This window comes from Diceros bicornis, chromosome 25 (assembly GCF_020826845.1).
Source record: "Diceros bicornis minor isolate mBicDic1 chromosome 25, mDicBic1.mat.cur, whole genome shotgun sequence".
NCBI lineage: Eukaryota > Metazoa > Chordata > Mammalia > Perissodactyla > Rhinocerotidae > Diceros > Diceros bicornis.
The window spans coordinates 841,727-869,518 of record NC_080764.1 but is presented as its reverse complement, the minus strand read 5'-3'; the positions used below and the strand labels follow the sequence as shown (position 1 = coordinate 869,518).

Below are 27,792 nucleotides of genomic sequence, written 5' to 3'. Positions count from 1 at the left end.
GTGGGTGCTCCTGGTGGCGGGCAGCAGCCCAGTTCTTAGCAGAGTCCTTGAGGGGACAGTAGAGGGAGAGCTGGGGGGCTTGTGAGGTGGGGACTGGGTGAAGGCCCAGCCTGGGCAGCAAGGAGCCATGAAGCATGTGGACCCCAGCCAGCATGGGGATGCTCAGGCAGGAGCTGGAGACGGTCCTGGCCCCCTGGGCCTGGTCAGCTACAGAGAGGACGGGGTCACACCCTGCACGCCAGAGCCCTGGGCTCTGGCAGCCAGGGGGCAGGGGCCAAGCCCTTGTCCTCAGGGCCAGGGACAGTGTCTGTGACCACGGGTCGTCCAGAGAGAGCCTGGACCAAGCTGAGATAGGGCAAGTCAGGGTCCGGGCCATCTGGGGAAGGGGGCAGCCCGCCCAGCCACTCTGTTGGCTCCCACCCAGGGGGTTCAGGAAAGGGCTGAAGGCCAGCTTGAGGGCCTCCATGGAACTGCAGGCCTCTGGGTAGCTGGAAGGTGCCTGGGTCCCACACCAGGGGCCAGGTGAGACAACTCCCACACCCTGAGGCTTGGCCTTCGCTGTCAGAAGCTTGGGGTGCCCCGATGTGAGCTGGCCCCCTGCGACAGCCCAGCAGTCCAGCTCTGGCACTTTTTTGTTCTTGATGAGACAGCCGGCCTCACTCTGCTGTCCCCTGGGTGGCAGCTGGGGAGAGAGGAATGGGGGCTGGCTCAGTGGCCCAGTACCGACCTCGTCTGGGGGCACACCCTCCCCCATTGTTGGGCGGGAGGAAGGAGAGGGAGCTGCAGACCCCAACGCAGGGCTCACTGGGCAGGCCCTTCCCAGGCTACCTGGACCTGGAGAGCCAGTGCCCACGCAGCAGGCACACGTCCCATCTCCAGAAGGAGCCCCTGCACCCCAAGAGCAGTATGCACCCCCTCATGTCTCTCACTTGAGCTGGGCCCAGACCGTCCCACAGTTCACGGGCCTGTCCCTGGGACCCTGGGACTCGCCCGGTGTGGCACTGGGGCTCGGGAGTGGCCAGGGCCAGCCCCCAGGTCACCTGGCTGGCAGGTAGTGGAGCTCCAGTCCAGACACCAGGCCCCCAGGGGTGACCCTCACCCCTTTGGCCTGTGAGCTGCGGAGGTGACCTTTGCTGGGGAATGGGACCCAGACTTGGCTGAAAAGCTCTGCTGGGGGGTAGGAGGAGGTGGAGGACACAGGTCTGAGATCCTTAGCAGGCCCTGGGGCATTTCCTGGAGGAGGGGCAGGCTTGGGGCTGGCCTGGAATTGCTGTGACTCGGCTGAGCTCCAGGTGGTTCTGAGACCCTGCGGGGCCCGTCAGGGGGAAGGGTGGTGAGAAGCCCTGGATGCTGTCGCCCCCTCCACCCCTCCTGCCTCTCTGGCTCCTGCAGTCCACCCTCCACCCAGCAGCCAGGAGAGCTTCTGCTCCCCACTCACACCCCAGGGCCCCCCCTGGGTCCCCAGACAAAGGCTGCCCTCCTGGGCCACACCCAGGACCTGCATGGTTAGTTCTGTCCTGCCAAGCCCAAGGCCCGAGGAGTCTGGGCCTCAGTGGCTGGGCTGGCAAAGGTGGGCGGAGTGACGTTCTGTGTTCCTGGACAGTTGGAACTAGAGCCCTGGTCTGGGTGGTGGACACTCAGGGAGCAGGACACAGCACCACTGACACAGTGCGGCCAGGGAAGCGTGCTGGGGAGGCCGGGAGGGGCCAAGACCCCCATGTCAGGGGTAGGGCCAGACCTCCACCACCTGTCTGGTCTGCCTCCACCTTGGCTGGGAAACCTGGCCTGACTTCGAGGCGGGAGGTGGGTGGTGTCACCCCCCACCCCCAGTCTCCTGTGCAGTGCACACCACACCCACTTCTGACAGTGGAGATTGGGATGCCAGGGGCCAGGCTCAGAGCAGAAGCTGGGGTCCAGCCCTTGGCCTCCTGCAGCCCAGCCCCCGAGTGTCCGCCCATCCCTGCCCCCGCCATCCCGCAGCCCGGCTCCCGCACTCACTGCACTGGAGGTCACACAGCTGCTGGGGGGCGGAGAAGTTCACATCCGTTCTCCAGCCCTGCAGACGTGCACAGTAGGCAACTGGGTCAGCACAGCCTGCAGCCCCTCCCTGCACCCCGCCCGCATGCCCCAGAGGGCCGGCCCAGAGAGAATGCTGGGCTGAAGGGGCCCCCAGAGCAGGCCAGGGCCCTAGGGCAGCTTTGGGGAGACAGGAGCTCCCCTGTCAGCTGATGCCAGGGGGGAAACTGAGGTCTGGGAGTGGAGTAGGTGGGTGGGGGCTGGGCAGGGCAGCACCACCCACCTGGATGCAGGTGCCAGGCACACAGGCCTCATTCCCAGGAATCTCCACAAAGGCAACCGCAGGGTCAGCTGTGAGGTCACCCTGGATTGGGGGTGGGTTGGTCTTCAGGTGGGGGGGCGGGGCAGACCAGACCACAACGCATCCCCATCCCACATGCACACCTATGTGCGTGGTGCAGAGGTGTCAGCCCTCTCAGCACTGTCCCTGCCAGGTGGCCTCCAGGGAGGTTGAGAGGACTGCAGGGAAGCGAGGGGTCAGCCTCCCTCCCCAGGATGGTGCCCACCCCACCCGGCTCTCACAGAGGTTGGAGGGAGGGGGGTGGCCTGGAGCACTGGGCGGCAGGCAGGTGGCCATGTCTTCCTTCCGTGACACAGGTGCACCTGGAAGCGGGCAGGGCTGGGCGAGAAGAAGGTGACCCGGAGGTGGCTCGGAGAGGACGCCGGCTGGACAATCATCTTCCAGGCTACGGAGGTGGAGGGGTGAGGCCAGCACCCCACCCACTTCCCCTCCCCCCTCCCACTGACCCAGCACCCTGTCGTCCTGCCTCCCTGACGAGGAGAAAAGGGCATCATTTGTTGCATTCACACTGCAAAGGCACCGAGCCAGCCCCCCGCCTGCTGCCCCGTGGGGAGCTCACCTGGGAAGTGCTGCTGTTCGAATGGGCACCTCACCCAGAAGCTGAGGCTGGTGGAGAACTGCAGAGAGGCCACGGGAGACGCGGGTGTGGGGTTCTTGTAGGGGTGTTGGGGGCTGGGACAGGCTGGGCCTCCTGAAGGCCCCTCTGGGAGGCTTCCCCACCCTGAGCCCTAGCTCTACCCACTGTCAGACCAGGAAGGGGGTCAGAGGGGCCACTGGGAGGCTGAACCCCAGGGCTGGGCAAGGCATGGGGTGTGTGGCTGCAGGCCCCCTGCCCCGATGCCCAGGCCCCTCTGCGTGTCTCCTCGCCCCCCTCTCCAAGTGCTCATGGTACATGTGGCAGCTGCAGCCTGGCCCACTCACCTTCAGGCAGAGCTGGGGCTGTGTGTCCACCAGCGAGTACTGCACCTGAGGGGCGCTCAGGTCAGGGCCCTGGCCATCCACGCCCACCCCCGTCCCCGCCTGGCGGGCACTCACCCTGCCATGCGCAGACTGGCCCGAGTGCTCCAGCTCGTGGCAGTGGGCCCCTGGCCCTGGGCGCCAGCACAGGCTCACGTGGCCGCTCACGGGACAGGCAGGCTCCCAGCTCAGCGCCTGGCTCCCCGGGTGGTAGTGGATGGCGTCCCACAGTGCCTCCATGTCTGCAGGGACCCACCCCCCCAGGCTTGAGTCAGCTGGGCCCTATCTCAGCTGCCAGTGGGCCACAGGACCTAGCACTTGCTTGAGAAACCACTGGGCCAGGTCCAGGAACTCAAGGGCAGTTCTCCTGTGGGTCTCTGGGCCCTGGCCCCAGTCTGTGCGTGCGCAGTGTCACTGAGCGGAAAAGAGCAGGGTGTCCCTCCTGCGGCCCTCAGAGAGCCCCACTCAACAAGACTTGGTTCTTCCAGGTGGGTCAGGCCATCGCACACGCACACACACTTGTACATCCGTGCACAGACTCTGCCACCTGGAGGGGTCTACCCAGGACACACCCTTGGCCACGTGCCGTCAAGAGCTGAGGCTGGTCCTGCCTCCAGGCCTCATCCCACTGTCAGCCCTCCCAGCTGGGCCAGGCCGGCTGACCCTTCTGGGCATCTCTGACCCTCGCATCTCCTCCCTGCCTCCTCCTCTCCCCTTGGCACCATAGGGCACTTGCCATCTTCAAAGGGGCAGGTCTGGGTCCGCACTGCATCGGGGGTCGCAGACCAGCCCTGCAGGAGGGGCTAGGGTCAGCGCAGGGCCTGCCCATCCCTTTGTCCCCTCCTGGCAGTCAAGGCCACACCCTCACTGACCTCAAGGCACAGACACGGCAGCTCTCGGCTGTAGGGCAGAGAGATGTTCTGGGAGACCCTGTTGGCTGTCACCTGCAGCAGAGCGGAGGGCTTGGGCACTGGGGGCCGGGTGGGCGGGGCGGGGCCTGGGCCGTGAGCCGGCTGGCTTGGTCGCAGGCAGGCTTGGGCCAGGAGGGGCGAGGCTATGGGCGTGGTTTGGGGGTCGGCGGGGCGTGGTCTGGGGCGCGGGTTAGGACAGTGCTCACCAGCACGTGGGCGCCGGCATCCTCGCAGGTGAACCGCTTGAGGCAGAGCCGCACATAGTAGTCGGGGCCCCCCGGGGCTTCGGGTACCTGTACCCGAACCACCTTGCGGCTGCGGTCCACCCAGTAGGAGAGCTTCTGGGCTGCAGGAGGGCGGCAAATGGGGGCCACAGTAGGACCAGAGGTCACCAGACACAGGATCATGGACACAGAACTCTATCTGTCCTGAGACTCTCGAGGTGGTGACCCCTGCTAGACCCATGCATTTTGGAGTCACCCACCAGAGGACCCATCATGATTTCCCAAGAGGGGGCAGAAGACCCCAGTGGGAGCAACTTGAGGGTCTTCCCAGGGGCGGGCGGTCATGGTCCCACCTGAGAACGGGGCCTCACCAAAGCAGTCCGGCATGTTCCTCCTCACGTCCTCATCTCTGCAGGCTGCAAGTGACAGAGGCAATGGTGGGCCCACCCTACTCTACCCCCAGGGGCCTTCCTCACAGCTGGGCCTCTGTTCATGTGGTTTCCAGAAGCTCCTCCCCTCCAGGGAGGCTGTGACCCTGAATTAAGCCATATGCGCTTGCTAGGAGCTGTCCAGCATGGGGCCCTGCCCGCTGCCCTGGGTGAGTCCCACTCCAAGTCAGTCCCCAGAGGCTGGACGGCAGCTGTGCCCAGGATGGCCCCACGGGTGCCCACCTTCCACGTGGTACTGTTGGTCTAGCTGGACCCCGCAGAAGTGGGGAACAGTCCTCAGGGTGACATAGAGGCTCTGGGCCACGCTCACCTCGAAGCAGTCAAAGTGCACCTGGAGCTGGGCCGGTACAGGTGTGAGCCAGGTGCACCTGGGGCTGCGGCCCACCCCTGGACAGGCCAGCTCCACTTCACACGGCTGGAACCCAGAGTCTGGGGGCAGAGCAGGAGGGGGACCCATTCCTTGGGCCTTGGGCGCAGAGCCCCAGGACGGGGTGTGAATTCAGGCAGGGAGGGGAGGATAGCCAGGAGCAGCCCGGGACAGCCGCTACTGCTCGGCAAAGCCTGGGGCTGGACCAGCAGGTCTGGGTCAGGCCCTGGCCTCACCTGCTGCCCCACTTGCAGATGGCGGGAGGCCCTAGAGACCTGCATGCTCTGACACTGTGTCTCCTGGGTGTCGAGGCTCATGGAACAGGCCTCCAGGCCCCGCAGGCTCTCTGGGTGAAGGGAGGGGCCGGCAGGACTGGTCAGACCATGGTGATGAGACCCCTTCCCCACCCCCACTGTGAAGTGCAGTTAGAAGGGTCCCCTGTCCCGCCCCACCCCCCGTTGTTGTGAGGATTACAGCCCAGACCCCACCGCCCCACGTCCTGGGTGTTACCACCATCACAGCCAGCCGGGCCCACAATGCCGCCCCTCACCATGCAGCGTGAGGGAGGCATGCACGCGCAGGAGCAGGGAGCAGCCATCGTGGGGGGCACACTTCATGGCGGTGGAGAGCGTCAGGGTCTCCAGGAGCGACCTGGACATGGATGTGGGGGGTTGCCGGCAGAAGCTGTTGAAAACGTTCCCTGGAGAGAGGAGGAGGAGGGCGAGTGCCACAGGGTCCCCTGGCACCAGTCAGGCTTTGTGGGAGGTCGGTTCAGGGGAGAGCTCCGGGCTGCACAGTCTGGGGAGGGGTCCTCACTGTCTTGCCCCAATTCAGTCAGGGAAGCAGCCCCCTGGTGAGTGGTGGGCCCACTGCTGACCACACTCAGAACTGCCTGTGGGCAGCAGGAGTGGGGCCCAGGTCAGAGGAACGGGCTGCACTTTAGCGTGGGCAGCTGCTGTCCCACCTGGCCAGCAAAGGGGCAGAGGAGCCCCTCCTCTGGCACGCCAGCAAGCCCTATCACCCCCTTTCAAAGACGAGCAACAGAAAAGGCATGCCGGGGGCACCTGGACATGACCCCGAGGTGACTGCGGCCCAGGGCTCTGCCCGCAGGCAAGTGGCTGCACTGGCACAGGTGGGACTGGCCCCCCTCGGGTCAGGGCCTGGGCCACTGTGGCTGGACTAGTGCCATGCAGGGCAGTTGGCCTGACATCGTGGAGCTGGGGTCTCACTTTCAGGCATTGGGGGCTGAGCGGTATTTGCTGTCTTTGCTCTGCCAGGTTTGCAGGTGGAGACTTGGAGGCCACCGAGCCCTGAGGAGGCCTGTCCCACGAAGCCGGCAGCCCAGGTTCCCTCCTGCACTCAGGGCTGTGGCTCTTCCACAGGCGTGACAGATGGCATTCAGGCCTGGTGATATGTCAGGTGGAGGGAGTGACCCCCAGGAGGACAATGCACCCAGGAAGGGGAAGGTGTGTGTGCTCAGTGGGTGCTTCCAGGGGGCCCAGAATTCCAGGGGGCCCCAAGGCAAACCCTGGGGGCTCTATCAGGAGGTCACCACAGGGCTAAAACTTCAGGGAAGTGAAGGACCAAGGTGTCCAGCCCTGCAGCCCTACCTGAGTGTCAGGAGGAGAGGGACCTCCCCTATGGCCAATGCAAGTGAAAGGAGGGGAAGCAGAGCACGACGGCCAGAGATACACAGACACACCTCTCTGCAGAGAAAGGGAAGCAGAAACAAGCGCTCCCCAGGGGCCACAGCCCCCAAGGGCCTCGATAACTGAGGCGAGGCTGTGGCTTGAGGGGCACAGAGCAGTTGTCCTTCCCCAGGCCAGGGGTCTCAGGCTGCTCCCGCTCAGGGACCTTTCTCCAGCCAAAACGCAAGCAGGTAGGCGAGGGAGAAGGCCTGCCCGGAAGGCAGGTGGCCACAGACCCAGCTCTTCAGGGAAGGAGAGGCAGTGGCACTGCCACCGAGGCACGGAGAACACACTGTTAGTGAGTCAGCGGGGAGCCTATCACTCAGCGGAGCCCATGCTGAATGGTTTCAGAAACAGACTCAAAGGAGCAGTGGGAACTGCGGGGTCTGAATGTGTTCATGGGAAAGAAATCCAACTCTGGATCCCCCCGTGGCCCAGATGGAGCCATGAGGATCAGATCTGCCCTCCTGCCAGGAACAGCATGGAAAACCAGATAAAATGTGTGGAGCAATGGCTTCAAGACACTGGACACGAGGAAGCAAAGGACAGTGATGCTGAGAGACGGGAACAAATGAGGTGACCTCCACGATGCACCACTGTCCTGAGAGCGTTTCCAGGCAGTGGCAGAGGGAGGGGTAGCTCAGGAGGTGCCTGGCACCCTCCTGAGTTGAGGAAATGGGACAGAGAGTGTGGGCAGAGCAATGTGGCCAGAGTTTGCAGGACACAGTATGAGAGAGGAGAGAATGATGCACAAAAGATACACAGCAGAGCATCGATCAGCACACGATGTGAGGGAGCTACCAGAGGCAGGGGCAGAACCAGCCAAAAGGATTCGAGGGAATAGTATCCTGCACTCACACGGGATCAGGAATAGTTGTTGTTTCCAGCCAGACTAAAAACCTCGTGATTCACGGGTCACTGGGCACAGTACATACAAGAGTCTTGCCTCAGGAGGGGAATAACTAGCTTTAGACTAAGCACTACTCTGGTCCTGCCTAACAGATCTTAAAAGCAAGACCCAAAAAAGATTAAGCTGTTTCCAAGTAACTGAACTGTATTCCAGAAAAGGCTCAAGAATATTTGTAGGAAAAAGAAAATAGATCCAAAATACAACAGGGTAAATTCACAATGTCTACCATCCAATAAAAAATTATAAGCCATGCAAAGAATCAGGAAAACACAACCAATAATGAAGAGAAAAATCGATTGAAACTGACACAGATATTAGAATTAGCAGACAAGAACATTAAAACAATTATTATAACTGTATTCTACATGTTCAAAAAGTTAACTATAGACATGGAATATATTTTAAAAAACCCAAATCCAACCTCTAGAGATAAAAACTACAATGTCTGAGATGAAAAATACATCAGAGAGGATTAAGAGTAGATAAGACATTGAAAAAAAAAACAGACTGGGGAACTTGACATAGAAATAGAAACTATCCAAAAGCAAATGGAAAGAGATGAGATGTTGATGATGATGATGATGGTGATGGTGATGGTGATGGTGATGGTGATGACGGTGACGGTGACGATGATGATGATGGTGATGATGGTGATGATGATGATGATGATGTTGATGATGATATAATAATAGAACAAAGCATCAGTGAGCTGTAGGACAACTTCAAATGACCTAATGTATGTGTAATTAGGGTCCCTGAAGGAATAGGGTAAATGAAAAAAAGACTTGAAGAAATGATAGACAGAAATTTTCCAAACTTGATGAAAACTATAAACTCACAGATCCATGAATCTCAATGAGTGCTAAGTATAAGATATATAAAGACAATGACATCAAGGCCACCGGAACCAATGTGTTCAAAGCCAGTGATAAAGAGAAAATTGTAAAAGCCAACAGTGGAAGAAAGACATGTTATGTATAGAGCAACAAAGATAAGGATGACAGCAAATTTCTTTTTGGAAGCAATGCAAATAGGAAGACAAGGAGAAAAACCTTTAAATTACTGAAAGACAAAACCTGTCAACCTAGAATCTATACCATGTGAAAATCTCCTTCAAAATGAAGGGTAAATAAAGACTTCTTTAGCATACAAAAGCTGAAAGAACTCCTCGCCAAAAGACCCACACTACAAAAAACTGTTAACAAAGTCCTGGTAGGAAGGAAAATGATACCAGATGGAAATTTTATCAAAAGAATGAAGAATACCAGAAATGGGTAATATACAAGATGTTGTATAAAATACCACGTGGGTAAATATACAAGATGTTTTCTTCTTATTTAAATCTGTTTGAAACACAATTGCCATGTTTAAGTGAAATAATAATAATGTACGTGGGGTTTAGAACATGTGTAAAAGGGGAAGGTATGAGTACAATAATGCAAATGCCCAGAGGGGAAATGGAACTGTCCTCTGCGGAGACACCTGGGCTACATGTGAAGCGGTGTATTATCACTTGAAGGTAGAATATAATAGCTAAAGATGTATATTATAAACCCCAAAGCAACCACTAAAATAACAAAGCAAAGAGTTAAGTTAATAAGTCAACAATGGAGAAAAAGTGAAATCACACACACAAAAATACTCAATTAATCTAAAAGAAGGCAGAAGAAGAAAAAGCTAATGAAGAAGAGATGGAACAAATAAATAGGAAGGTGATAAATTTAAACCTAACTATATCAATAATCACATTAAATGTAAATGTTTAAATACCATAGGTAAAAGGCAAAGATTTTCAGATTGTATAAAAAAGCAAGACCGGGGGCCAGCCTGGTTGCGTAGCGGTTAAGTTCATGTGCTCCACTTTGGTGGCCCGGGGTTCACAAGTTCAGATCCCAGGCGCGGACCTATGCACCACTTACCAAGCCATGCTGTGGCAGGCCTCCCACATATAAAATAGAGGAAGATGGGCACAGATGTTAGTCTAGGGCCAATCTTCTTCCTCAGCAAAAAGAGGAGGATTGGCAACAGATGTTAGTTCAGGGCTAATCTTCCTCACCAAAAAAAAAAAAAAAAGGAAGAACCAACCGTATGCTGCCTATAAGAAATGCACTTCAAATATAAAGACACAAGTAGGTTAAAAGCAAGAGGATAAGAATGGAAAAAGATATGGCATGCTAATACTAATCCAAAGAAAGTTGGAGTGGCTCTTACTACCAGACAATGTAGATTTCATAGCAAAGAAGATTAGTAGGGATATAGTCATTTCACAACAATAAAGGGAGGAATTCATCAGGAGGACATAACAATCCTAAACATTTATGCACTTAATATCAGAGTTTCACAGTACATGAAACAAAACTGATAAAACTACAAGGAGAAATAGAGAAGTCCACAATTATAGTGGGAGATTTCAGTACTCTCTCTCTATAATTGACAGAACAAGCAGGCAGAAAATCAGAAAGGATATAGTAGGCTTGTACAGTACAATCAACCAAGTTGGCTTGATTGACATTTATAGAACCGCCCCCCATCCCCAGTGACAGATTCTATGTGCTTTTCAAGTGCACATGGAACATTTATCAAGATAGATCATATTCTGGTCCATAAAACAGTCTCAATAAACTTAAAAGGATTCAGATCATACAAACCATCTTCTCTGACCAAAAATGGAGTTAAATTACACATCATTAAAATATTTCTGGAAAATATCCAAATATTTGGAAACTAAACAATACATGTGTAAATAACCCACGGGCCAAAGAAGAAATGAAAAGGGAAATTGGAAACTACTTTGAACTGAATGAAAATAAAAAGACAATATATTAAAAAATTTGGACGCTGCAAAAGCAGCATTTATGGGGAGATTTGTAGCATTAAACTCCTATGTTAGAAAAGAAAGCTGAAATTAGTGATCTCAGCTTCCACCTTAAGGAACTAGAGAAAGAGGAGCAAATACACACCTTAAACTAATACCACGTTATATGTCAATTACATCTCAAACTGGGAAAAACGAGTAACAAAACCCAAGGTAATGAGAAGAAAGGAAATAATAAAGATCAGAGTGGAAACCAATGAAATGGGAAAGAGAAAAGCAATAGAGAAAATTAATGAAAGCACATGTTTACGAAAGAAATAATACCAGTTCTACACAGATTGTTCCAGAGTATTCAATGTGAGGGAATACTTCAGAACTCATTCTCTGATACCAAAACCTGACAAAAATATTACAAAAAGAGAAAACTACAGAACAATATATCTCATGGCCATAGAGTAAAAACTCTAACAAAATCACAGCAAATTGAGTCCAACAATCTAGAAAAGGACAACACATAATTACCAAGTATGGTTTGTCCTAGCAATGCAAGGTTGGTCTAATGTTTGAAAATCAATCACGATAATTATGTTAACAAATTTTTAAAAACACATATAATCTCAATAGTCATGGCAAAATTATTTGACAAAATACAATATCTATTCCTAATAAAAGCTCAGAGCAAACTTAGAAGGGAACTTCCTCAATCTGATAAAGGCCATCTATGAGAAACCTACAGTTAATATTGTATTTAATAGTGAAGGAATGGATTATTTTCCCCTAAGATCAGGAACAAGACCAGGTTCGCTGCTCTGATCGCTTCCATTCAACATTGTATTAGAGATCCTAGTCAATGCAATAAGGCAAGAAAATAAACTTCTTTTCCAGTTTGCAAAGGAAGAAGTAAAGCTGTCTTCATTTGCAGATGATATAGTTGTCTCTATAGAAAATCTGATGGAATCTACAAAAAAGATACTAGAACTAATGAATGAGTTTAGCAAACTGAAGGTACCAGACCAATATACAAAAATCTACTATATTTCTATATGCTAGCAAAGAACAACTGCAAATTGAAATTTTAAAAATACCATTTACAATAACATAAAAATATGAACTACTCAAGGACAAATCTCACAAAAGATGTGCAAAATCTATGCCTTGAAAACTACAAAATATTGCTGAGAGAAATTAGAGAAAACCTAAATAAATGGAGAGGTATATTGGGTTCATGGGTCAGATGACTCCATATTGTTAAGATGTCAATTCTCCCCAACTGATGTATAGATTCAAGGAAATCATGATTAAAAGTCTTTTTGTAGAAGGTCTTTTTTTTCCCCCAGAAACTGACAAGCTGATTCTAAAATTCATACAGAAATTCAAAGGATCTAGAATAGACAAATCATCTTTGATCAAGAAAAACAAATCAGAAGCTAACACTGCCTAATTTCAGGACTTATTATAAAGTAACCAGGTACAGGAATCAGGACAGTGTGTGGTATTGGTGTCTAGAAAGACAAACGGATGGAACAGAATAGAGTCCCAAAACAGACCCGCCCACGTATGGACAACTGAGTCTCAACAAACATGCTAGGCAGCTCAGTGGGAAAAGGACAGTCTTTTCAACACACAGTGCTGGATCAACTGGATATCCATATGCAAAAATATGAACTTTAATCCATGCCTTGCCCTAGTGGTGCATTCTGTCCATTTTGAGTGAACTTTGTATATAGGGCAAGGCAAAGTTCACTCAAAATGGACAGAATGCACCACTTATCAAGCCATGTTGTGGCAGACATCCCACATAAAATAGAGGAAGATGGGAATGGATGTTAGCCCAGGGCCAATCTTCCTCAGCAAAAAGAGGAGGATTGGCAAAAGATGTTAGCTCAGGGCTAATCTTCCTCACCAAAAAAAAAAAAAAAAAACACGACCTGGAAATATAAATGTAAAACTTAAAACTATAAAACTTTTAAAAGAACATAGTAAAAAGAATCTTTGTGACCTTGGGTAAGGCAATAATTTCTTAGACACAACACTGAAATCATGATCCATGAAAGAAAATTGGTAAATTAGACTTCATCAAAACTAAGAACTTCTGTTCTCTGAAAGATACTGTTAAGAAATTGAAAAGACAAGTCACAAACTGGGAGAAAATATTTGCAACTCATATATCTGATAAGAAACCGTATTCAGAATCTATAAAGAACTTTCCAAATTCAATAATAAGAAAACCAACAACCCAATAAAAAATAGGCAAAATATTTGAACAGATACTTCACCATAGGAGATATAAATGGCGAACGAGCACATGAAGCGGTGCTTGACATCATCAGACATTAGGGAAACGCAAATGTAAAGCGTGATGAGCACTGTGACTACTGGAACAGCCAACGTGAAAAGGACTGACTAGTCCAGGTGCTGACAGGACGTGGAGGAACTAGAATCTTTATACACTGCTGGTGGGAATGTGAAATGGTGCAACCACTTTACAAAAATAATTCGGCAACTTCGTTAAAAGTTAAACATACACCTGCTATATGATACAGCCATTCACACGTTGATCTTTACCCAGGAGTAATGAGAAAGACTCGCCCAGTGTTCACTGTAGTTTTATTTTTAGTAGCCAAGACCAGAGACAACCCAAACGCCCAACAGGTGAATGGGCAAACAGACTGTGTACAGCCATGCAATGGGACGGGCTTTTTACACATGCTACACAAGGAGGAATCCAAAACTAATTACGCTGAGTGAAAGACACAAGAATACACACTGCATGATTCCATCTATATAAAATTTTAGAAAATGCAAACTAATCCCTATGGACAGAAAGCAGATCTGTGGCTGTTCAGGGAGGAGCGGGAGGGGGAGGGCTGGAGAGAGGGTTTCAAAGGGGCCGAGGAAACTTTGGGGGTGATGGACCCATCCATTATCCTGACTGTGGTAAATGTTTCACAGGTGTACACATATGTAAAACCTTAGCAAATCGAATACTTAAAATATGTACAGTTTGCTTTATGTCAATCATATGTCAATAATGCTAAAAAGGTCGTTTCCTTCTCCCTGCCCAATTACGACGTGTGTAAGAGGGAAGCAAGTTTCCAAATTCCTCCCCAGGTGTGGTGGCCTCTTGGGAGGGGGTTTCTCCCAACTCAGTTTACATTTACACGAGATCAGAAATGGGAAAAAGAAAACAATAAAACAATAATAAAAAAAAAAGAAGTCTTAAATAGCAGGGGCACAACTGTCTTCATACCCCTGGCAGTTTCTCTTTGTCAGTGTGCCCTCATGTCCTCAAATGCAGGAGGGGTAGGGTCGGGGACCACAGGCTCCCACCACCAGATTGATGGAGATTTAAAAACCATTAAACCAACGAAAAGCTGGTCTGCCTTTTATTATCACCATGTGCGGGCAGTTCCAACAGCGTCAGTGATAACACCCTCCTCCCAGTTGCTCCAAGTTCTAGACAATTGCCTGCACCTGGTGTGGTCCCCGCACCAAGCATCCTGGGCCCACCATTGTCCTGGAGCTCATGTAACTAATGTGTGGGATCTAACAGACTATTCAGAGCCTTCTGGAAGGACACCACCCAAGGACAGTGGCTGGAACTGGAGGAGAGGCCACCTGAGGAGGCAGCCCAACCCCCTGCTGGCCACCAGCTTCATGGTAAAGCCCGGTGGGCTAGTGGGTTATGTGCAGGGAGGAGAACTTTATCCCCAAGCCTGATGTCCCCTTGCATGGAGGGTCACGCGTGGAGCCTGGTGCGCAGCGGCCCTAAGGGACGTGATTGGGCTTTAGAATTCTCTCTCTATCCAACTGGCCCTTCATATGTGCAAAAACTTCCTCCTCGATGCAGGAAATGAAAAGTCTGCATCTTTTGACCTTTTCTGGAAAAGGAAAAGAGCTGTTCCAGCCAACCAAGAAAAGGATCAAAGCCAGAACTAGAAAATAAATAGTAGAGCAACAGAAGAGAAGGACTCATGACGAGCACGGAAACGAGCAAACATGCAGAGTTAAGTATGACGGACACAAAGGAAAGCTGCCTATTGTAAAATAAAACGTGAAATAAGAACAGGCTCTTGTCCCAAGTTCAGCTGAAGAAACAGGAGAGAAGAGTACGTAGGGGAGGGAGCGAGGGGGGTGGAAACACGCGGAGTTGTTTGTGGTTCAAACGGGGAAAACTGTTCATTGTTGCCGTGTGGAAATAACTGTGAACTCAAATTCATCAGAAAGACTGGGGAGGAAGTAAAGATATTTGGTCTTAATCAAATATTTAAAGACTACCACAGAGCCTTACTAGAAGGTCTAACAGATGTATTTAAAAAGGAGAAATGTGAACTCAAAAGGAAGAAGTGAGTTACAGAAAGTAACAGTGGACACAGGAGTTGGTAAACAGGTGGTGAATTTAAATTCGCAATGAGGGAGGAGGACAAAGAAAGACTCTGTGTGTTTAAAAACAAGTTGGGAGTTTCATTTCCCATAATACAGCAGACCAGGCTATTTGGACCAATTCTTTTTTTTTTTATTTTTATTTATTTATTTTTTTCCCCCAAAGCCCCAGTAGATAGTTGTATGTCATAGTTGCACAGCCTCCTACTTGCTGTTTGTGGGACGCAGCCTCAGCATGGCCGGAGAAGCAGTGCGTTGGTGTGCGCCCGGGATCCGAACCCAGGCTGCCAGCAGCGGAGCTCGCGCACTTAACGGCTAAGCCACAGGGCCGGCCCTATTTGGACCAATTCTACTGCTGAAGACAGCTAACAATGCTGGAGAAGAAAACATACATATACTAAACTCCTTAAAGAGTTGTGAAAGCTGATAAAAGAATCAGGATCATCAGGCCCCAAGCTGAGAAAGGCCAGCAGGATGCAGAGCCCAGGAAGCCACGTCTGTTGGGGCATCTCATAGCCCAGGGAAGCCGAGGGCTTCAGGGACCGGCAGACCAGGGGAGCCCCAGAGCTGCGCTGGTGTCACGCCAGGCCCTGACCTGGGCGAGGGGGAGTCAGGAGAAACCCACCCCCTCCCCAAATCCTGGGCCGGCTGCTCTGAGCAGGCAGGGACGAGTGGAGAGCTTCCTGGAGCCGCAGCCTCTGGTGGGTCTGGGTGCTGGGACCCAAGAAGCCTCAATCTGTGATTTAATTAGAAATGGTCCTGACAGTCTTGCCTTACTCCTGGGTACCACTCAGAAACAAAAGTGATTCTGGTCTGGGGGAAGGCCCCTTCATCCTAGGCCTCAGGAAAGGCCAAGAATCATTTCTCAAGGGCGTTGAGCAGATGTATTTACAGAGAAACAAACACACCAGGAAACAAAACGCCAAGAGGGAGAAGGAGCGGAAATGACAGCCCCACGTTCTCCAGTCACAGAAGTGTGAGACCCAAACTACAGACCAAGTGTGCTAAACAGACAAGCTTGAAAATATGTGCAGTGGGGAAAAAATATAAAGAGGGGCCAAGCACACTGGAAAGAAACAAACAGAATTTCTAAAAACGAAACCCATACAAACAGAAATTAAAAATGCAATAAATGATTTTAAGAGCAGTTGGACATCACTGAAGAGAGAATTAGTGAAGTGAAAGAAAGATCACAATGAATTATCCAGAAGGCATCAAAAGGACAAAAAGATGGAAGATACAGAAGAGAGATTAAGAAATATGGAGAAAGAAGTAAAACACTTAAGACGTGTCCATTGGAGTTCCAGAAGGAAAGGAGAGGGAAGATGGGCAGGGGCAATATTTGATATGATGGCTAAATTTTCTAAGACTTACACAAGAAAGTAAAAATATAGGCCAGTCTCATTATGAATATAGTTGCAAAATCCTAAATAAAATTTTAGCAAATTGATTTAACAATATATTAAACATGACCAGATAGGATTTATTTCAGGACAGCAATATGGTCAACATTAGAAAACCTGTCAGTCAAATTCACCTCATTAAAAGACTAAAGGACGAAAAATATATGATTATCTTCATAGATGCAGAAAGTTTTCATAAAGTTCAACACATATTCATGATAAAACAACATTTAGCAAAATAGGGGGAAAAAGGCACTTCCTTGTCTAGATCGAGGACATCTACTCCAAACACCCAAAAAACCTAATACTTAATGGTAAGCCTCAGGGATCACTGCCATTAATATCAGGGCTAAGACCAGGGTTCCCCAGTCAACGTTGTCCTGGAGATTCGAGCCAATCCCATAAGACCAACCAAGCAACCAACAAACAAATGTAGGTTTATAAACTGGCATTATTTGCAGAATATGTGATTATCTATGTACAAACATTTGAGACTCAATGGGAAATCTATTAGAAATAAAGAGATTTTCACAAGTGTGTTGGATACAAGATCAATATACAAAAATATCATTGCTTTACACCAGCAAAAACCAACTAGCAAGTGTAATAAAATAAGGAAACTATTCACAGTATCCCTCAACCTCTGAAAAGCGTAAATAAATGCTCTGAGGAAGATCTAAATAGACGGAAAGCCACACTATGTTCATGGTTGGAACATTCAACTCTGATAAGGTGTCATTTCTGCCTCAAATTGATCAATAAATTCAATGCAATTCCCATCAAAATGTTTGACATTGTGACATAATAAGAAATATATATTTGGTCTTCATCCCCGTTTCTGGCACAGAGCTCCTAAAATCCCTGGAATTTCCTAAGTGGTAAGAGCAATAAAGGCATCTTTTGTTATTCATAACAAGCCCTTTTCAACCACACCTGAGTTAATGAGGTGACTTACGGAAAGCACCTAAGGATGGGGCTGGTTGCCAGGGGACCCAACCCTGTGATAAGAGGATTGGAACTTTCAGTCCCTCCCTTGACCTCCAGGGAGGGAGAGGGGCTGGAGATTGAGTTCAATCACCAACAGGCAATGATTTAATCAATCATGGCTGTGTAATAAAGCCTCCATAAAAACAGATGAGGTTCTGAGAGCCTGGTGAACAGGCAGAGATTTTGGAAGAAAGTCGCGCTCAGAAAGGGCATGGAAGCTCCACCCCCTTCCATATACTGTGCCCTATGCATCTCTTCCACCTGAGTTATACCTTTTTTTTTTTTTTTTTTGCTGAGGAAGATTAGCCCTGAGCTAACATCTGTGCCAGTCTTCCTCTACTTTTATATGTGGGTCGCCACCACATATGGCTGATGAATGCTGTAGGTCGGTGCCTGGGATCTGAACCCACGAACCCAGGCCACCAAAGCAGAGGGTGCTGAACTTAACCACTATGCCATGGGGCTGGCCCCAAGTTATATCCTTTTATAATAAACCAGTAATCTAGTAAGTAAAATGATTCTCTGAGTTCTGTGAGTCACTCAAGTAAAATAACTGAACCTGAGGAAGGGGTCATGGGAGTGTCTGATCTATAGCCAGAAGTTGCTCAGAAGCACAGGTGACAACCTGGACTTGCAACTGGTGTCTGAAGTTGGGGATAGTTTTGTGGGACTGAGCCCTTAACCTGTGGGATCTGAGGCTATCCCCAGATAGGCAGTGTCAGAACTGAGGTAATTGCTTGGTGGTGTTGAAAAAAACACACATTGGAAAATGCCTGCTGAAATTCTCAGGAAACTTCACAATCAAAAATTCATATTGAAGAGCTGAAGGTGTACAAAATGCTAAGACCCTTTTAAAAACTCTTCTATTGTAAAAATGAACGATAGATACTGGAAAGCACACAAAAGAAACACAGCTGAGTAAACTATCATAAAGCAGACGGCCTTGCTTCACCACCGAGACGGCCTCCCCAGCCTCCACCACCAAGACAGCCTCCCCGGGTTCCACCGCAGCTCCTTGCCTCACTCCAGAGGCAAGAAGTCATGACTTCTTTGCATTTCTTTACGGTTTTATCACCCAAATGTGCCTCTCCAGACGCATCGTTGAGTCTTGCCCACTTTTTAAACTCGTAGTATCTGTTGGGTCTCTCTTAGTGGACCAGTTCTCCCTGCAGCTGTTCAGATGAAGAACAGAGTTCTTAACCCGCCTGGCGTCCTCCACTGGCATTTCCTTTCCTCCTTGGGCAGGTCGGCACAAACCTCTGTGCCCTGTAGTTCTGGCAAATCAGCAGCGGGGCCCAGAGACCTGACCACGCTCAGGATCGAGTCCTCTGATGGGACCAGAGCTGGTGCTGAATGCTTTCACAAGCAGGCACGCCACGTCTGGACCTCGGCAGTGTTTGATGTCAGCCATCGGCGACGCTCAATTCATTGGGAGACGCAAAATGGCGATATGATAATTCTATCGTTTTGTTTCCATTTATTAGCTGGAATAATTACCTACTCAAGGTAGCATTCAAAGAAGAAAGACAGGATTGAGGCTTGACTCTTTCTTTTATTTTCCCAGTTTTCAAGATTATGGACTGGTTCCTTCTCATCCACCAAAGATGAACAATTTTTCTTTTTTAACAAAATCATTATGAATGCATGAGTTTAAACATGGGTTGCAATTCCTTGCAATTCTTATTCTTTTTTGAAGCTCCTCTTGGCTAACAGGAGCTTCTTCAGTTGGTTCCCATGTCCCCACAGCCTTTGAGAGCCTCCTTGCTGTCTGATAAGACAAGAAGTTCAGGCTCTTGCACATTTCTGCCCCAGACTGGGAATCAGTCACTGCTCTCAGAAGCCCTGCTAGGTCTCTCCGGGTGGGCAATGGTATTTCAAGACCACGGCCTGGGCACCAGGGAGGCTCGTGGCTATGAGTTGGTCTCGGTTCTAGGATATTTCTGTGGGCAGAGCTGTGATATATTTATATAAATACAAGTATGACTCACGAGGTCATATTGATGTTACCAATTCAGAGGAAAGGTTTTACTTCATCTTTTCTATATGAATCTGCTTCTCCTTTCTTGCAAGCTGAGGGTCCTGATTCTCCAGAACACGGGGATTAGAATGGAAACACGTCCACTTGCTGTGTTCCACATAATAGAGTCTCAGAGTCACAGCACCACCAACCAGGATGGTTGAATGAACTGATGAATGAACAGGATGAATTGAACAGTAAACATATCTCGGCATCTGCTTTTCTCATCCTCTCCCCATCTTCTATGGCCGTCCCCTATCTACAGCGTCAGAGCATCGAGCTGGGACACATCACGCTATCTCCCTTTCAACGTGTGGCCTCAGTTTTACAAACAGCCGTGTACTTGATTCTCACCCCATTTCCACGTGGGTGTCTCTCGCCTGAAGCTTGTTCCCTGTAGATTCCTCCAGAGGGACCCATGGGGACGACACCTGGAGGTCAGCTTTTCTTTTGTTGGAGTATATTTGACATATGATGCTGTGTACATTTAAGGTGATACATGTGAACTTGCTGTCATATTACTGCCATTGTGGCGATGGTTAGTACCTCTATCTAAGAATTCTCGTTTTGTTTTTGGGGTGGGAAGGACTAGGATCCGGTCTCTCAGAAGTGTGGTGATTACAGTACCGTGTGGCTGTGTGTCCACTTTCTTCCAGCCTGAATGCTGCCGCTGAAGGGTCTGATGTCATGTCCCTTCCTTCCAGGGCCAGTTGTATGCTCTTTTTGCGCAGATGCCCAAAAGATTTTTCTCTTTCTCTTTAAAATCCAGTCATTTTACTAGAATAGGTTGGCTATTCTCGGGTATGTGGTTTGCCCTTTCGATATCTAGTTTCAATAAAAAAAGTTAAAAATTTTCTTGACCTGTAGTTTTTGGTGTTTGTCCTTTTGCTTCTGTTTTTGTCCCCAGGGTCCCTGTCACTTGTGGTTCAGACATTCTTTGCCTATTGCCACACGTCATTTCAATCTCTTTTCATTTCTTTTTGATTTAAAAAACATTTTCTCCTTTCACCTTCTATTTCTCTGAAGGCTTTCAGTGTTGGGTCCACTCACTCTTGTGTTCTTCTAATGCAGCCCTCACTCCTAAAATGACTTTTTCCTTTATTTCTAACTCTGAATGAGCTGTCACCTCATTTCTGAATTTTTCTAATTATTTATTTATTTATTTATTTATTGTGAGGAAGATCAGCCCTGAGCTAACATTCATGCTAATCCTCCTCTTTTTTTGCTGAGGAAGACTGGCTCTGAGCTAACATCTATTGCCAATCCTCCTCCATTTTTTTTTTCCCCAAAGCCCCAGTAGATAGTTGTATGTCATAGTTGCACATCCTTCTAGTTGCTGTATGTGGGACGCCGCCTCAGCACGGCCGGAGAAGCGGTGCGTCAGTGCACGCCCGGGAGCTGAACCGCTCCCGAACTTAACCGCTAAGCCACGAGGCCGGCCTCTGAATTTTTCTAATTTTTGTTCATGTCACTCTTTCATATCTCGCATCCTTTTCTGAGCATTCTAAACCATCCTGAAACAAGACAGGACAGTGAGTTCTTGCCGCCTTCCTGGTTCACTGCCTCATCTGCCAGGACACCATTTGTCCCTTAGTCTGCTTCTATCACCATTACCTGTCTGGAGTTTGTCCTTGATGCTATGCCGTGGCGTATATCTACGAGAATTCACTTTCCCTGAGCTTTCAGCAGGTGTCTTGGTTCTGACGGCTTCCCTAACTGCACAAGTTGTTTCGTGAGGTGTTTAAAAACAGGGGGATTGCTTCCTCAGCTCCTGGCTCCTTTGCCCTCGTCTTCGCCTCCTCTTTTCCTGCCCTGTTGTCCTCACTCTGCTCAACCTGATGCCACCCCGAGCCTCTCCGTGTGCAGCCGCCTCACAGGGCTCCTCACAGGCCCTGCCCCGCACAGTCAGCCACCTCCCAAGGAGCGCAGCGGGACAGTTGGCTGCGTGCTTCCCCGTGATTACGGTGTCTGTCTAGGGATCCCCCGTCAGACGCCCCTCTGCTTCCTCACACACCCTGGGGCTCAGGCTCATCTTTGGGGTTTGGGAGCCTGCACCTCGTGTTGTCGTCAGCGCTGTGCATCACTTCTCTTTTACTCTCTTGCTGCTGTTTGCATCTGAGGATTCAGGGAGGCCACCACCACGTCCCGGGACAACTTCGGAAGGAAAGGAACAAAGAGGGCATGCGCTCCACCAGAAACCACTGACTCGATGAGATGAGTGATGACTGAGGTGTGGACGGCAAGGCGGGGAACCACCCACAGCAGCTGTGAGTCTGACATCTGCAAAGTCAGACGGGGGTGGGGGAACATAAGTCACGGGGTCTGCGTGTGGCTAAGACGGAAAGAATGTCACCACCATAATGGGGAAAAAATTAAAATATGAGTGAAGGCAAGGAAGGGCGGCTGGAGGGAGAAAGGAACATGGAATTCAAAAGACAGACAAAGAACATGTGACAGAAGACAGCATACCAAAGGAGGGGATGCTCCTCAGGCGCCTCCAAACCAGAACATCTTAATACAGATGCAGATTCCGTAAAACAAGGAGCTACAGACAGATGCCCTAAAGCAGGACAATCAGAACAGGAGGACCTGAGGGACAAGTCGAGGACCAAGCAGCCCCATTTCAGAGCTGATACACATGGGAGACAGGCGCAGAGGGGTGGCCCTGACTGAAAATTAAATTGCTGGCGTAGAATGGTTGACGTAACCACAGAAAAAGCAGTTGAGAAAGACAAAATGAATGGAACCAGGTGACAGAACATGGAGATAACCCGATGTGAAAAGAAGGGACACGCCGGAGGCTGAGAGCTCACAGGAGTATTCCGGTGTAATTAACACTTTCTCTGATGTTAGGAAAGAACCCATCTGTGGGCTGAAAAGCGCACTGGGATCCAGGAGAAGTGGTTCAGAGCAGCGGGGCTAGGATGCATTTGGGTAAGTGGTGGCGTTGAGGGACAGGAAGAGTCCTTAGGCAAAAGCCCAGGTTGGCACCAGACCGCTCCACAGGTACTGCCAGGTGACCGCGAGCGATGGGGACGAGGGTCTGCGTGGGAAGCCGATGTGGCCCTGGAAGAGCTCAGACAAGATGTGGCTCACGTAAAAGCAACGGCTTCCGCCCTCCGGCAGGGGAGAGTCCTGGCGGTCAGACCACCCCGGGTACGCGGACCTGTGGGGGGCCGGGCGGGAGAGGGCAGCCAGCCACACTCTCACTTCTCTGCCCGTTTCGTAACCTCGTCTTAACCTTGGAGGGGTCCTTGAGGAAATACTACCTCTTGACGTGAAGAAACAGTTAATTAAAGTTCAGCCATTTCTTCAGTTTATTTTTACTATTAAATTCAAGTCAAATTAAATAAAATGCGTATTTTAAGTGGCATAGGTAATTTCATTTTTATATTTTTATGTTTATCCTACTAACTATATATTTGCCTACAAAAATGTCTGGAATGATGTTTTCTTAATGTAAACAATATTTATTTCTCTATGGGGGTTTGGAGCAAGATTCATTTTAACTTTCCTTCTTATATATCCTGTATCACTTATATTCCTTTTAATAAATATAAAAGTGTTTACAAAGACAACAAAGCTATTTTTAAAACGAGGTGTCATTTTACATGAAAAATGTAAAAATGCAAAAATGAAAAAGTCTGATAAGAGGAAATGGGGCTTTCCACAAATTGCTGGCGGGGATGCAAACAGGTGCGGCCACTTTGGGAAGCAAGGTGGGGTTGTCCAATAAATAGGAAGGCATGACTTCTGGGCCTGAGCTGGGGCCTCGCCCATGTGCACCAGGCCCTGGACAGGGATGTGGGGGGCTCTGCTCTCTGAGGGGGTGGCGGAGGCCAGTGCAGTGTTGGCCCCCCCTGCCCGGGAGGGAGACCCTGGCTGCAGGGCAGACCTGGCCCCCAGAAGGACAAGGGGACCCTGGTGGCCTGGGTGGACCAAAGACCGGGAGGGCAAGACACCCCCTGTGCCTGGGAGGTACTCACAGTTCATGAGGCTCCTGCAGGCGAAGCCCTGGGGACAGAACAAGGAGAAGGAGTGACAGGTCAGCGGGGCCACCTCTTGTCCCACCCCCTGAACCCAGCCTCCCCCCCAACCCCCTGTGGCCAGGCGACTCACACTGCCCTGCCTGTCCTGCCCCACCCTGCCTCTCACTCTCCGCTGGGGCCTGGGGGTGCCACAGCCCCTGGTTCCTTCTCTGTGTCCAGGGGTGCTGACCCTGTGAAAGTCCAGCCCGAGGCCCCACATGCAGTGGTCACTCAGTAAATGGTGTGACCTGGACCCCGTGGACCTTCAGACCCCTGTCCCTGACTACACTCCCCACTTCTTCTGCTGGCATTCGAAGCTCCCGCAGGCCCCGCACCCCCCTTCAGGTGAACTGTGGTTGAGGCCTCCTTTGTGCTGGCACCATTTGGGTGTTGAGTTCACTAATAAAAAAAAAAAGAGGTCCCTGCCTCTGAGGAGCCTGCATTCTGAGACGGGAGACACAGCGAGCGTAAGACATCAGTGAGCTACATTTCATGTTAGATGCTGAGAAGTGACGTGGGAAAGAACAGAGGGGTCGGGATGGGGGGCTGTAAATCTGCACAGGGCGGTCAGGGGAGGCCCCACAGAGAAGGGGACTTAAGCGGAGTGTGGGCCGCGGGGAGATGTGTGCAAACTGCCTTTCCAGGCTGGACTCTCAGCTGATTCTTATCTCCCCTTATGCCCAACGCAGGGAGCCCCCAAAGAAGGGTGCTTGGCGCAGTTCTCCCACAGGCCCCTGTTTGAGCCCGGCCCCCTCTTCCGGAATCTCTCAGGAGAACTGCCTGTGGACCCCTCTTGAGTAGGTGGGCCATGGGGCTGCAGAGCTGTCCTTGGGAGAATGAGGTCAGAGAGCAGGGTGCTGGGAGCCCAGAGGCGGAACCAGCGGCAGGAATCCAAACCAGCCAGCGGCTGCTGCCCTGGGGCACCGGACTGCACTGGGCCTGGGCTCAACAGCGACACCAGGTGGCAGCAAACAGCAACAGCAGGCCGAGGCTCTGTTCGTCCCGGGGGGGGGGGGGGGGGGGGGGGAGCACTGATCCTCCAGCGTCCCAAGTCTCCGACAGTCTCGGGGGCGGGGGGATGGGGGACTCGAGATGGAGAGCCTGGGCTTCCTGCTCGTAGCACAGGTGGCAGGATGGAAGACTAAAAGTCAAGTCCATTCCTTGAATCTGTGGTGCAGCCAGGACTGGTGGTTCCATCTCCCACTCCATCTCCTTTCTAAATAAATTTTTTTCTGGAATAATTTTAGATCGACAGAAATGTTGCAAAGACAGTGTCCCTGATGTCAATATCTCACATAATGATGGTGCCTTTGTGGCAGCCAGGAGACCAGCACGGGGGCCCTGCCATTAGCGGAGCTCCCGACTGTATCGGGAGCTCACCCATTCTTCCACTAATGTCCATTTCCTGTTCCACATTTCGTTCAGCCTCCCCAGCCTTTTAATTCTCAGCCCGTTGGCACCATCCCTATTTTCCGACCACCATAATATCTCCCTAGAGACTGCTGATGTGTCCCCCTCCTCAATCTCCAGCTGCCACAGAACTGGCTGAGGTGGGAGGAAAACAGACTAGACCAGCCACCTCGACCCTTTCAGCCCTGCCCACGGCCCCCTGGGGAGGAGCAGAACCTCAAATGCCGGACCCTGGGGGCCTGACCTGGGGATGGCAAGAGGGCTCTGCCCAGACAAAGGGGATGAGCCCACCTGGGTGCCCCTCCAGAATGTGCCAGACAGGGGGTGGGAGGAGGGCAGGAGCAGGGGCCAGTCCAGTGCACAGGAGGCAGCAGAGAGGCCTGGGCCGCGGCCCTGAGTGGACCAAGATGGGGCAGGGGCCCCCCTCACTCCCTCCCACAGCCCCAGATGCTCAGAACTCCCTTGGCATCCTGGGTCATACCTGTGGCCTGAACCCCCACCCGCTAGACCTCAAGGAGGGAAAGAGGCCCTCGCGGGGGCTCTCGGAAGCCCGAGAGGTTGAAGAGCGTGCCTGTGTCCTGGCCACTGGGCACCGCCTGCTCATCCCTGGGCCTGAAGCCCACGCAGGCTGGAGCTGTGCCCTGTGGGTGTCTGAGGAGGGCAGGTGCATGCGGTCTGGAGGTGGACCCTTCAGTGCCCATATCTCCTCTCCCCTCAGGGACACAGGAGAGGGAGCGGGAGGGGCAAAGGTCGAGGCCACAGAGCAGTTGTGGGAAATGCCACCCAGGGATCCTGGTGTCCCTGGAGCCGGAGGGCTGGGGACACAGAAGAGGGCTGGCCAGTGCCCTGGGCCCACGTGGAACAGGGAGGGATGTAGAAGTTCCCCTCCCCCCGGGGTTTCCGTTGGGCTTCTCGGGGATTCCTGGCGGGCATAGGGGTGCCCGTGGGGTGGGACCCCGAGGCGCACCTTTGGGCGAAGTCTGGGTCCCCACGCTGCCCGTGGGGCCTGAGCTCCATCTAGGAAAGGACCCAGCATCCCAGGCTCTGCTTCTGGCGGTGGGAAGGGGCTCAGGGCGGGGGCGGGGGAGTCCTGGGACGGGGGTCCTGGGGTGGAGTCCCCAGTGCTTCCTCCCTGCTGGGTCACCTCTGCGGGCCGCCGCCGGGAAGCCCCTGATCGCCCTATTCAGCAGCAGCATGCTGTGGTCATCTGTTCTTGTCCCCCTAGCCCCCACTGTCAGGTCAGCAAGGACGGTTTTTCACTGAAGAGTGGCCAAGGCCCAGGACTGCCCTCCAGTGGGCACGTGTGTCCCCTGGCATCTTGGGTCCTGCCTGAGCTCCCCCAGGGGCTGCCCCCACCATGCGCTTCCTGATCCCTCCTCCTCAGCTGGACACCCCCACCTCCAAGGCCCCTCCGCTCCCCTAACCCCACTGCCCAGCAGGGCACCAAAGTGGCTGGAGCTCCATGTGGTCAGAGTGGTGCCCAGGCCTCGGCTGACCTGTCAGGGCAGGAGCCTCAGGCGGCAAACACCTGTCCTCCCCACTCCTGTCTCAGTGTCCTCCCTCCAGCCTCCTCTCCCCTTCCCCTCCTCCCCTTGGAGGATTCTTTCTCCTTCTCACAGCTGGCCCCGGGCTCAGTCCTCAGCCTGACACTCTGGTCCCATTTCATCCCGTCGTGGGGCGGCCCCAGTACACTGCAGCTCAGCCGTCACCTGCTCCCTCACTTCCTCCTCAGCAGTCGCCACCACCTACATCTGGCTTGGTGCGCGTTTTTTCCTCCTAGAACACGAGTCCCTGAGGTCAGGGCTGCCTCTCTCCTGCTGTCCCCACACCTGGAACAGTGCACACAGCAGGTGCTCAGTAAGTCCCCTCTCCCCTGTCCCTGTGACACCTGCCTTGTTCTCTCTGTGCCCGTGTCCCCGCTGTCTCCCCCACTGTCCCTGGGACACCTTCCGGGCTGTGTTCCCTAGCCTGGGCCGGCCTGGCACTGGGGGTCCCTCCTGGACGTGGGCACACGTTTACGTCGGTGCTGCTGGTGCCTCCCTCGGGTTGGCTGAGTCAGGCCGCCTGGGTGAGGAGTCCCGGACCGCACGTTTCCTGCCCCGCGGTTCTGTCCCACCAGGACGAGCGAGATGAGTACGTGCCCCGTGGCACTTCCTCGGCAGTGTCCACACAAGCCCGGTTGCTGCCCCGGAGCCCAGAGCCCAACGACACGATAGGGCTCAGCGAATGTGGGGGGCAGGGACTCTCAGGCTGCCCCTCACGCGGCCACTCAGAGGGCTGGGTCACTCTGAGACCCCTCAGGCTCTCAGCAAACATTCCCAGAGCACAGCTGCAGGTCCGGCCCGGCCCCTCACAGGGATCCCCAGGCCCCAGGTCCCCTCAACCTCCTATCACCTCCGCCCCCCGGACTCTGTACCCCCTCGCCTACTGCTCTTGTGCTGAGGGTACCAGGCCGGTGCCCACTTGCAGAGGTACCAGGGCCCCTCAAGAGGAGAACCTCGGAGAGGGCAAGGGCTCACCTGAGAACAGGAGAGGCCACCTGCCCCGTGACAGGGGTCTGGGGGGGGGACAGGGGCTCACCTGAGAACAGGAAAGGCCACCTGCCCTCAGGACAGGGACCTAGGAGGGGGGCAAGGGCTCACCTGAGAAGAGGAGAGGCCACCTGCCCTCAGAACAGGGACCTAGGAGGGGGCAGGGGCTCACCTGAGAACAGGAGAGGCCACCTGCCCTCGGGACAGGGACCTAGGAGCGGGCAGGGGCTCACCTGAGAACAGGAGAGGCCACATTCTGCAATCCGGGGGATGGCCAGGCTCTGGTAAGTAATCCAGGTCAGGGAGAGGAAGGCAACTGCCAGCCCGGTCACCAT

The 27,792-nt window shown here is 52.0% G+C and overlaps 1 protein-coding gene across 1 annotated transcript; it reads right to left on the bottom strand.

Annotated features, from left to right (window-relative positions):
* Positions 1-224: 224 nt before the first annotated feature.
* IL17REL (interleukin 17 receptor E like) lies at positions 225-27,792 on the bottom strand. The gene is made up of 18 exons (XM_058567984.1): positions 27,691-27,792; positions 23,475-23,502; positions 5,836-5,985; positions 5,522-5,631; positions 5,141-5,255; positions 4,841-4,885; positions 4,452-4,591; positions 4,207-4,278; positions 4,071-4,125; positions 3,413-3,576; positions 3,299-3,343; positions 2,937-2,994; positions 2,599-2,762; positions 2,300-2,380; positions 1,999-2,056; positions 1,100-1,170; positions 421-682; positions 225-376 (listed from the first exon to the last, which is right to left on the bottom strand). The coding sequence occupies exons 1-18, from the start codon at positions 27,790-27,792 to the stop codon at positions 225-227; spliced, it is 1,872 nt and encodes a 623-aa protein (XP_058423967.1).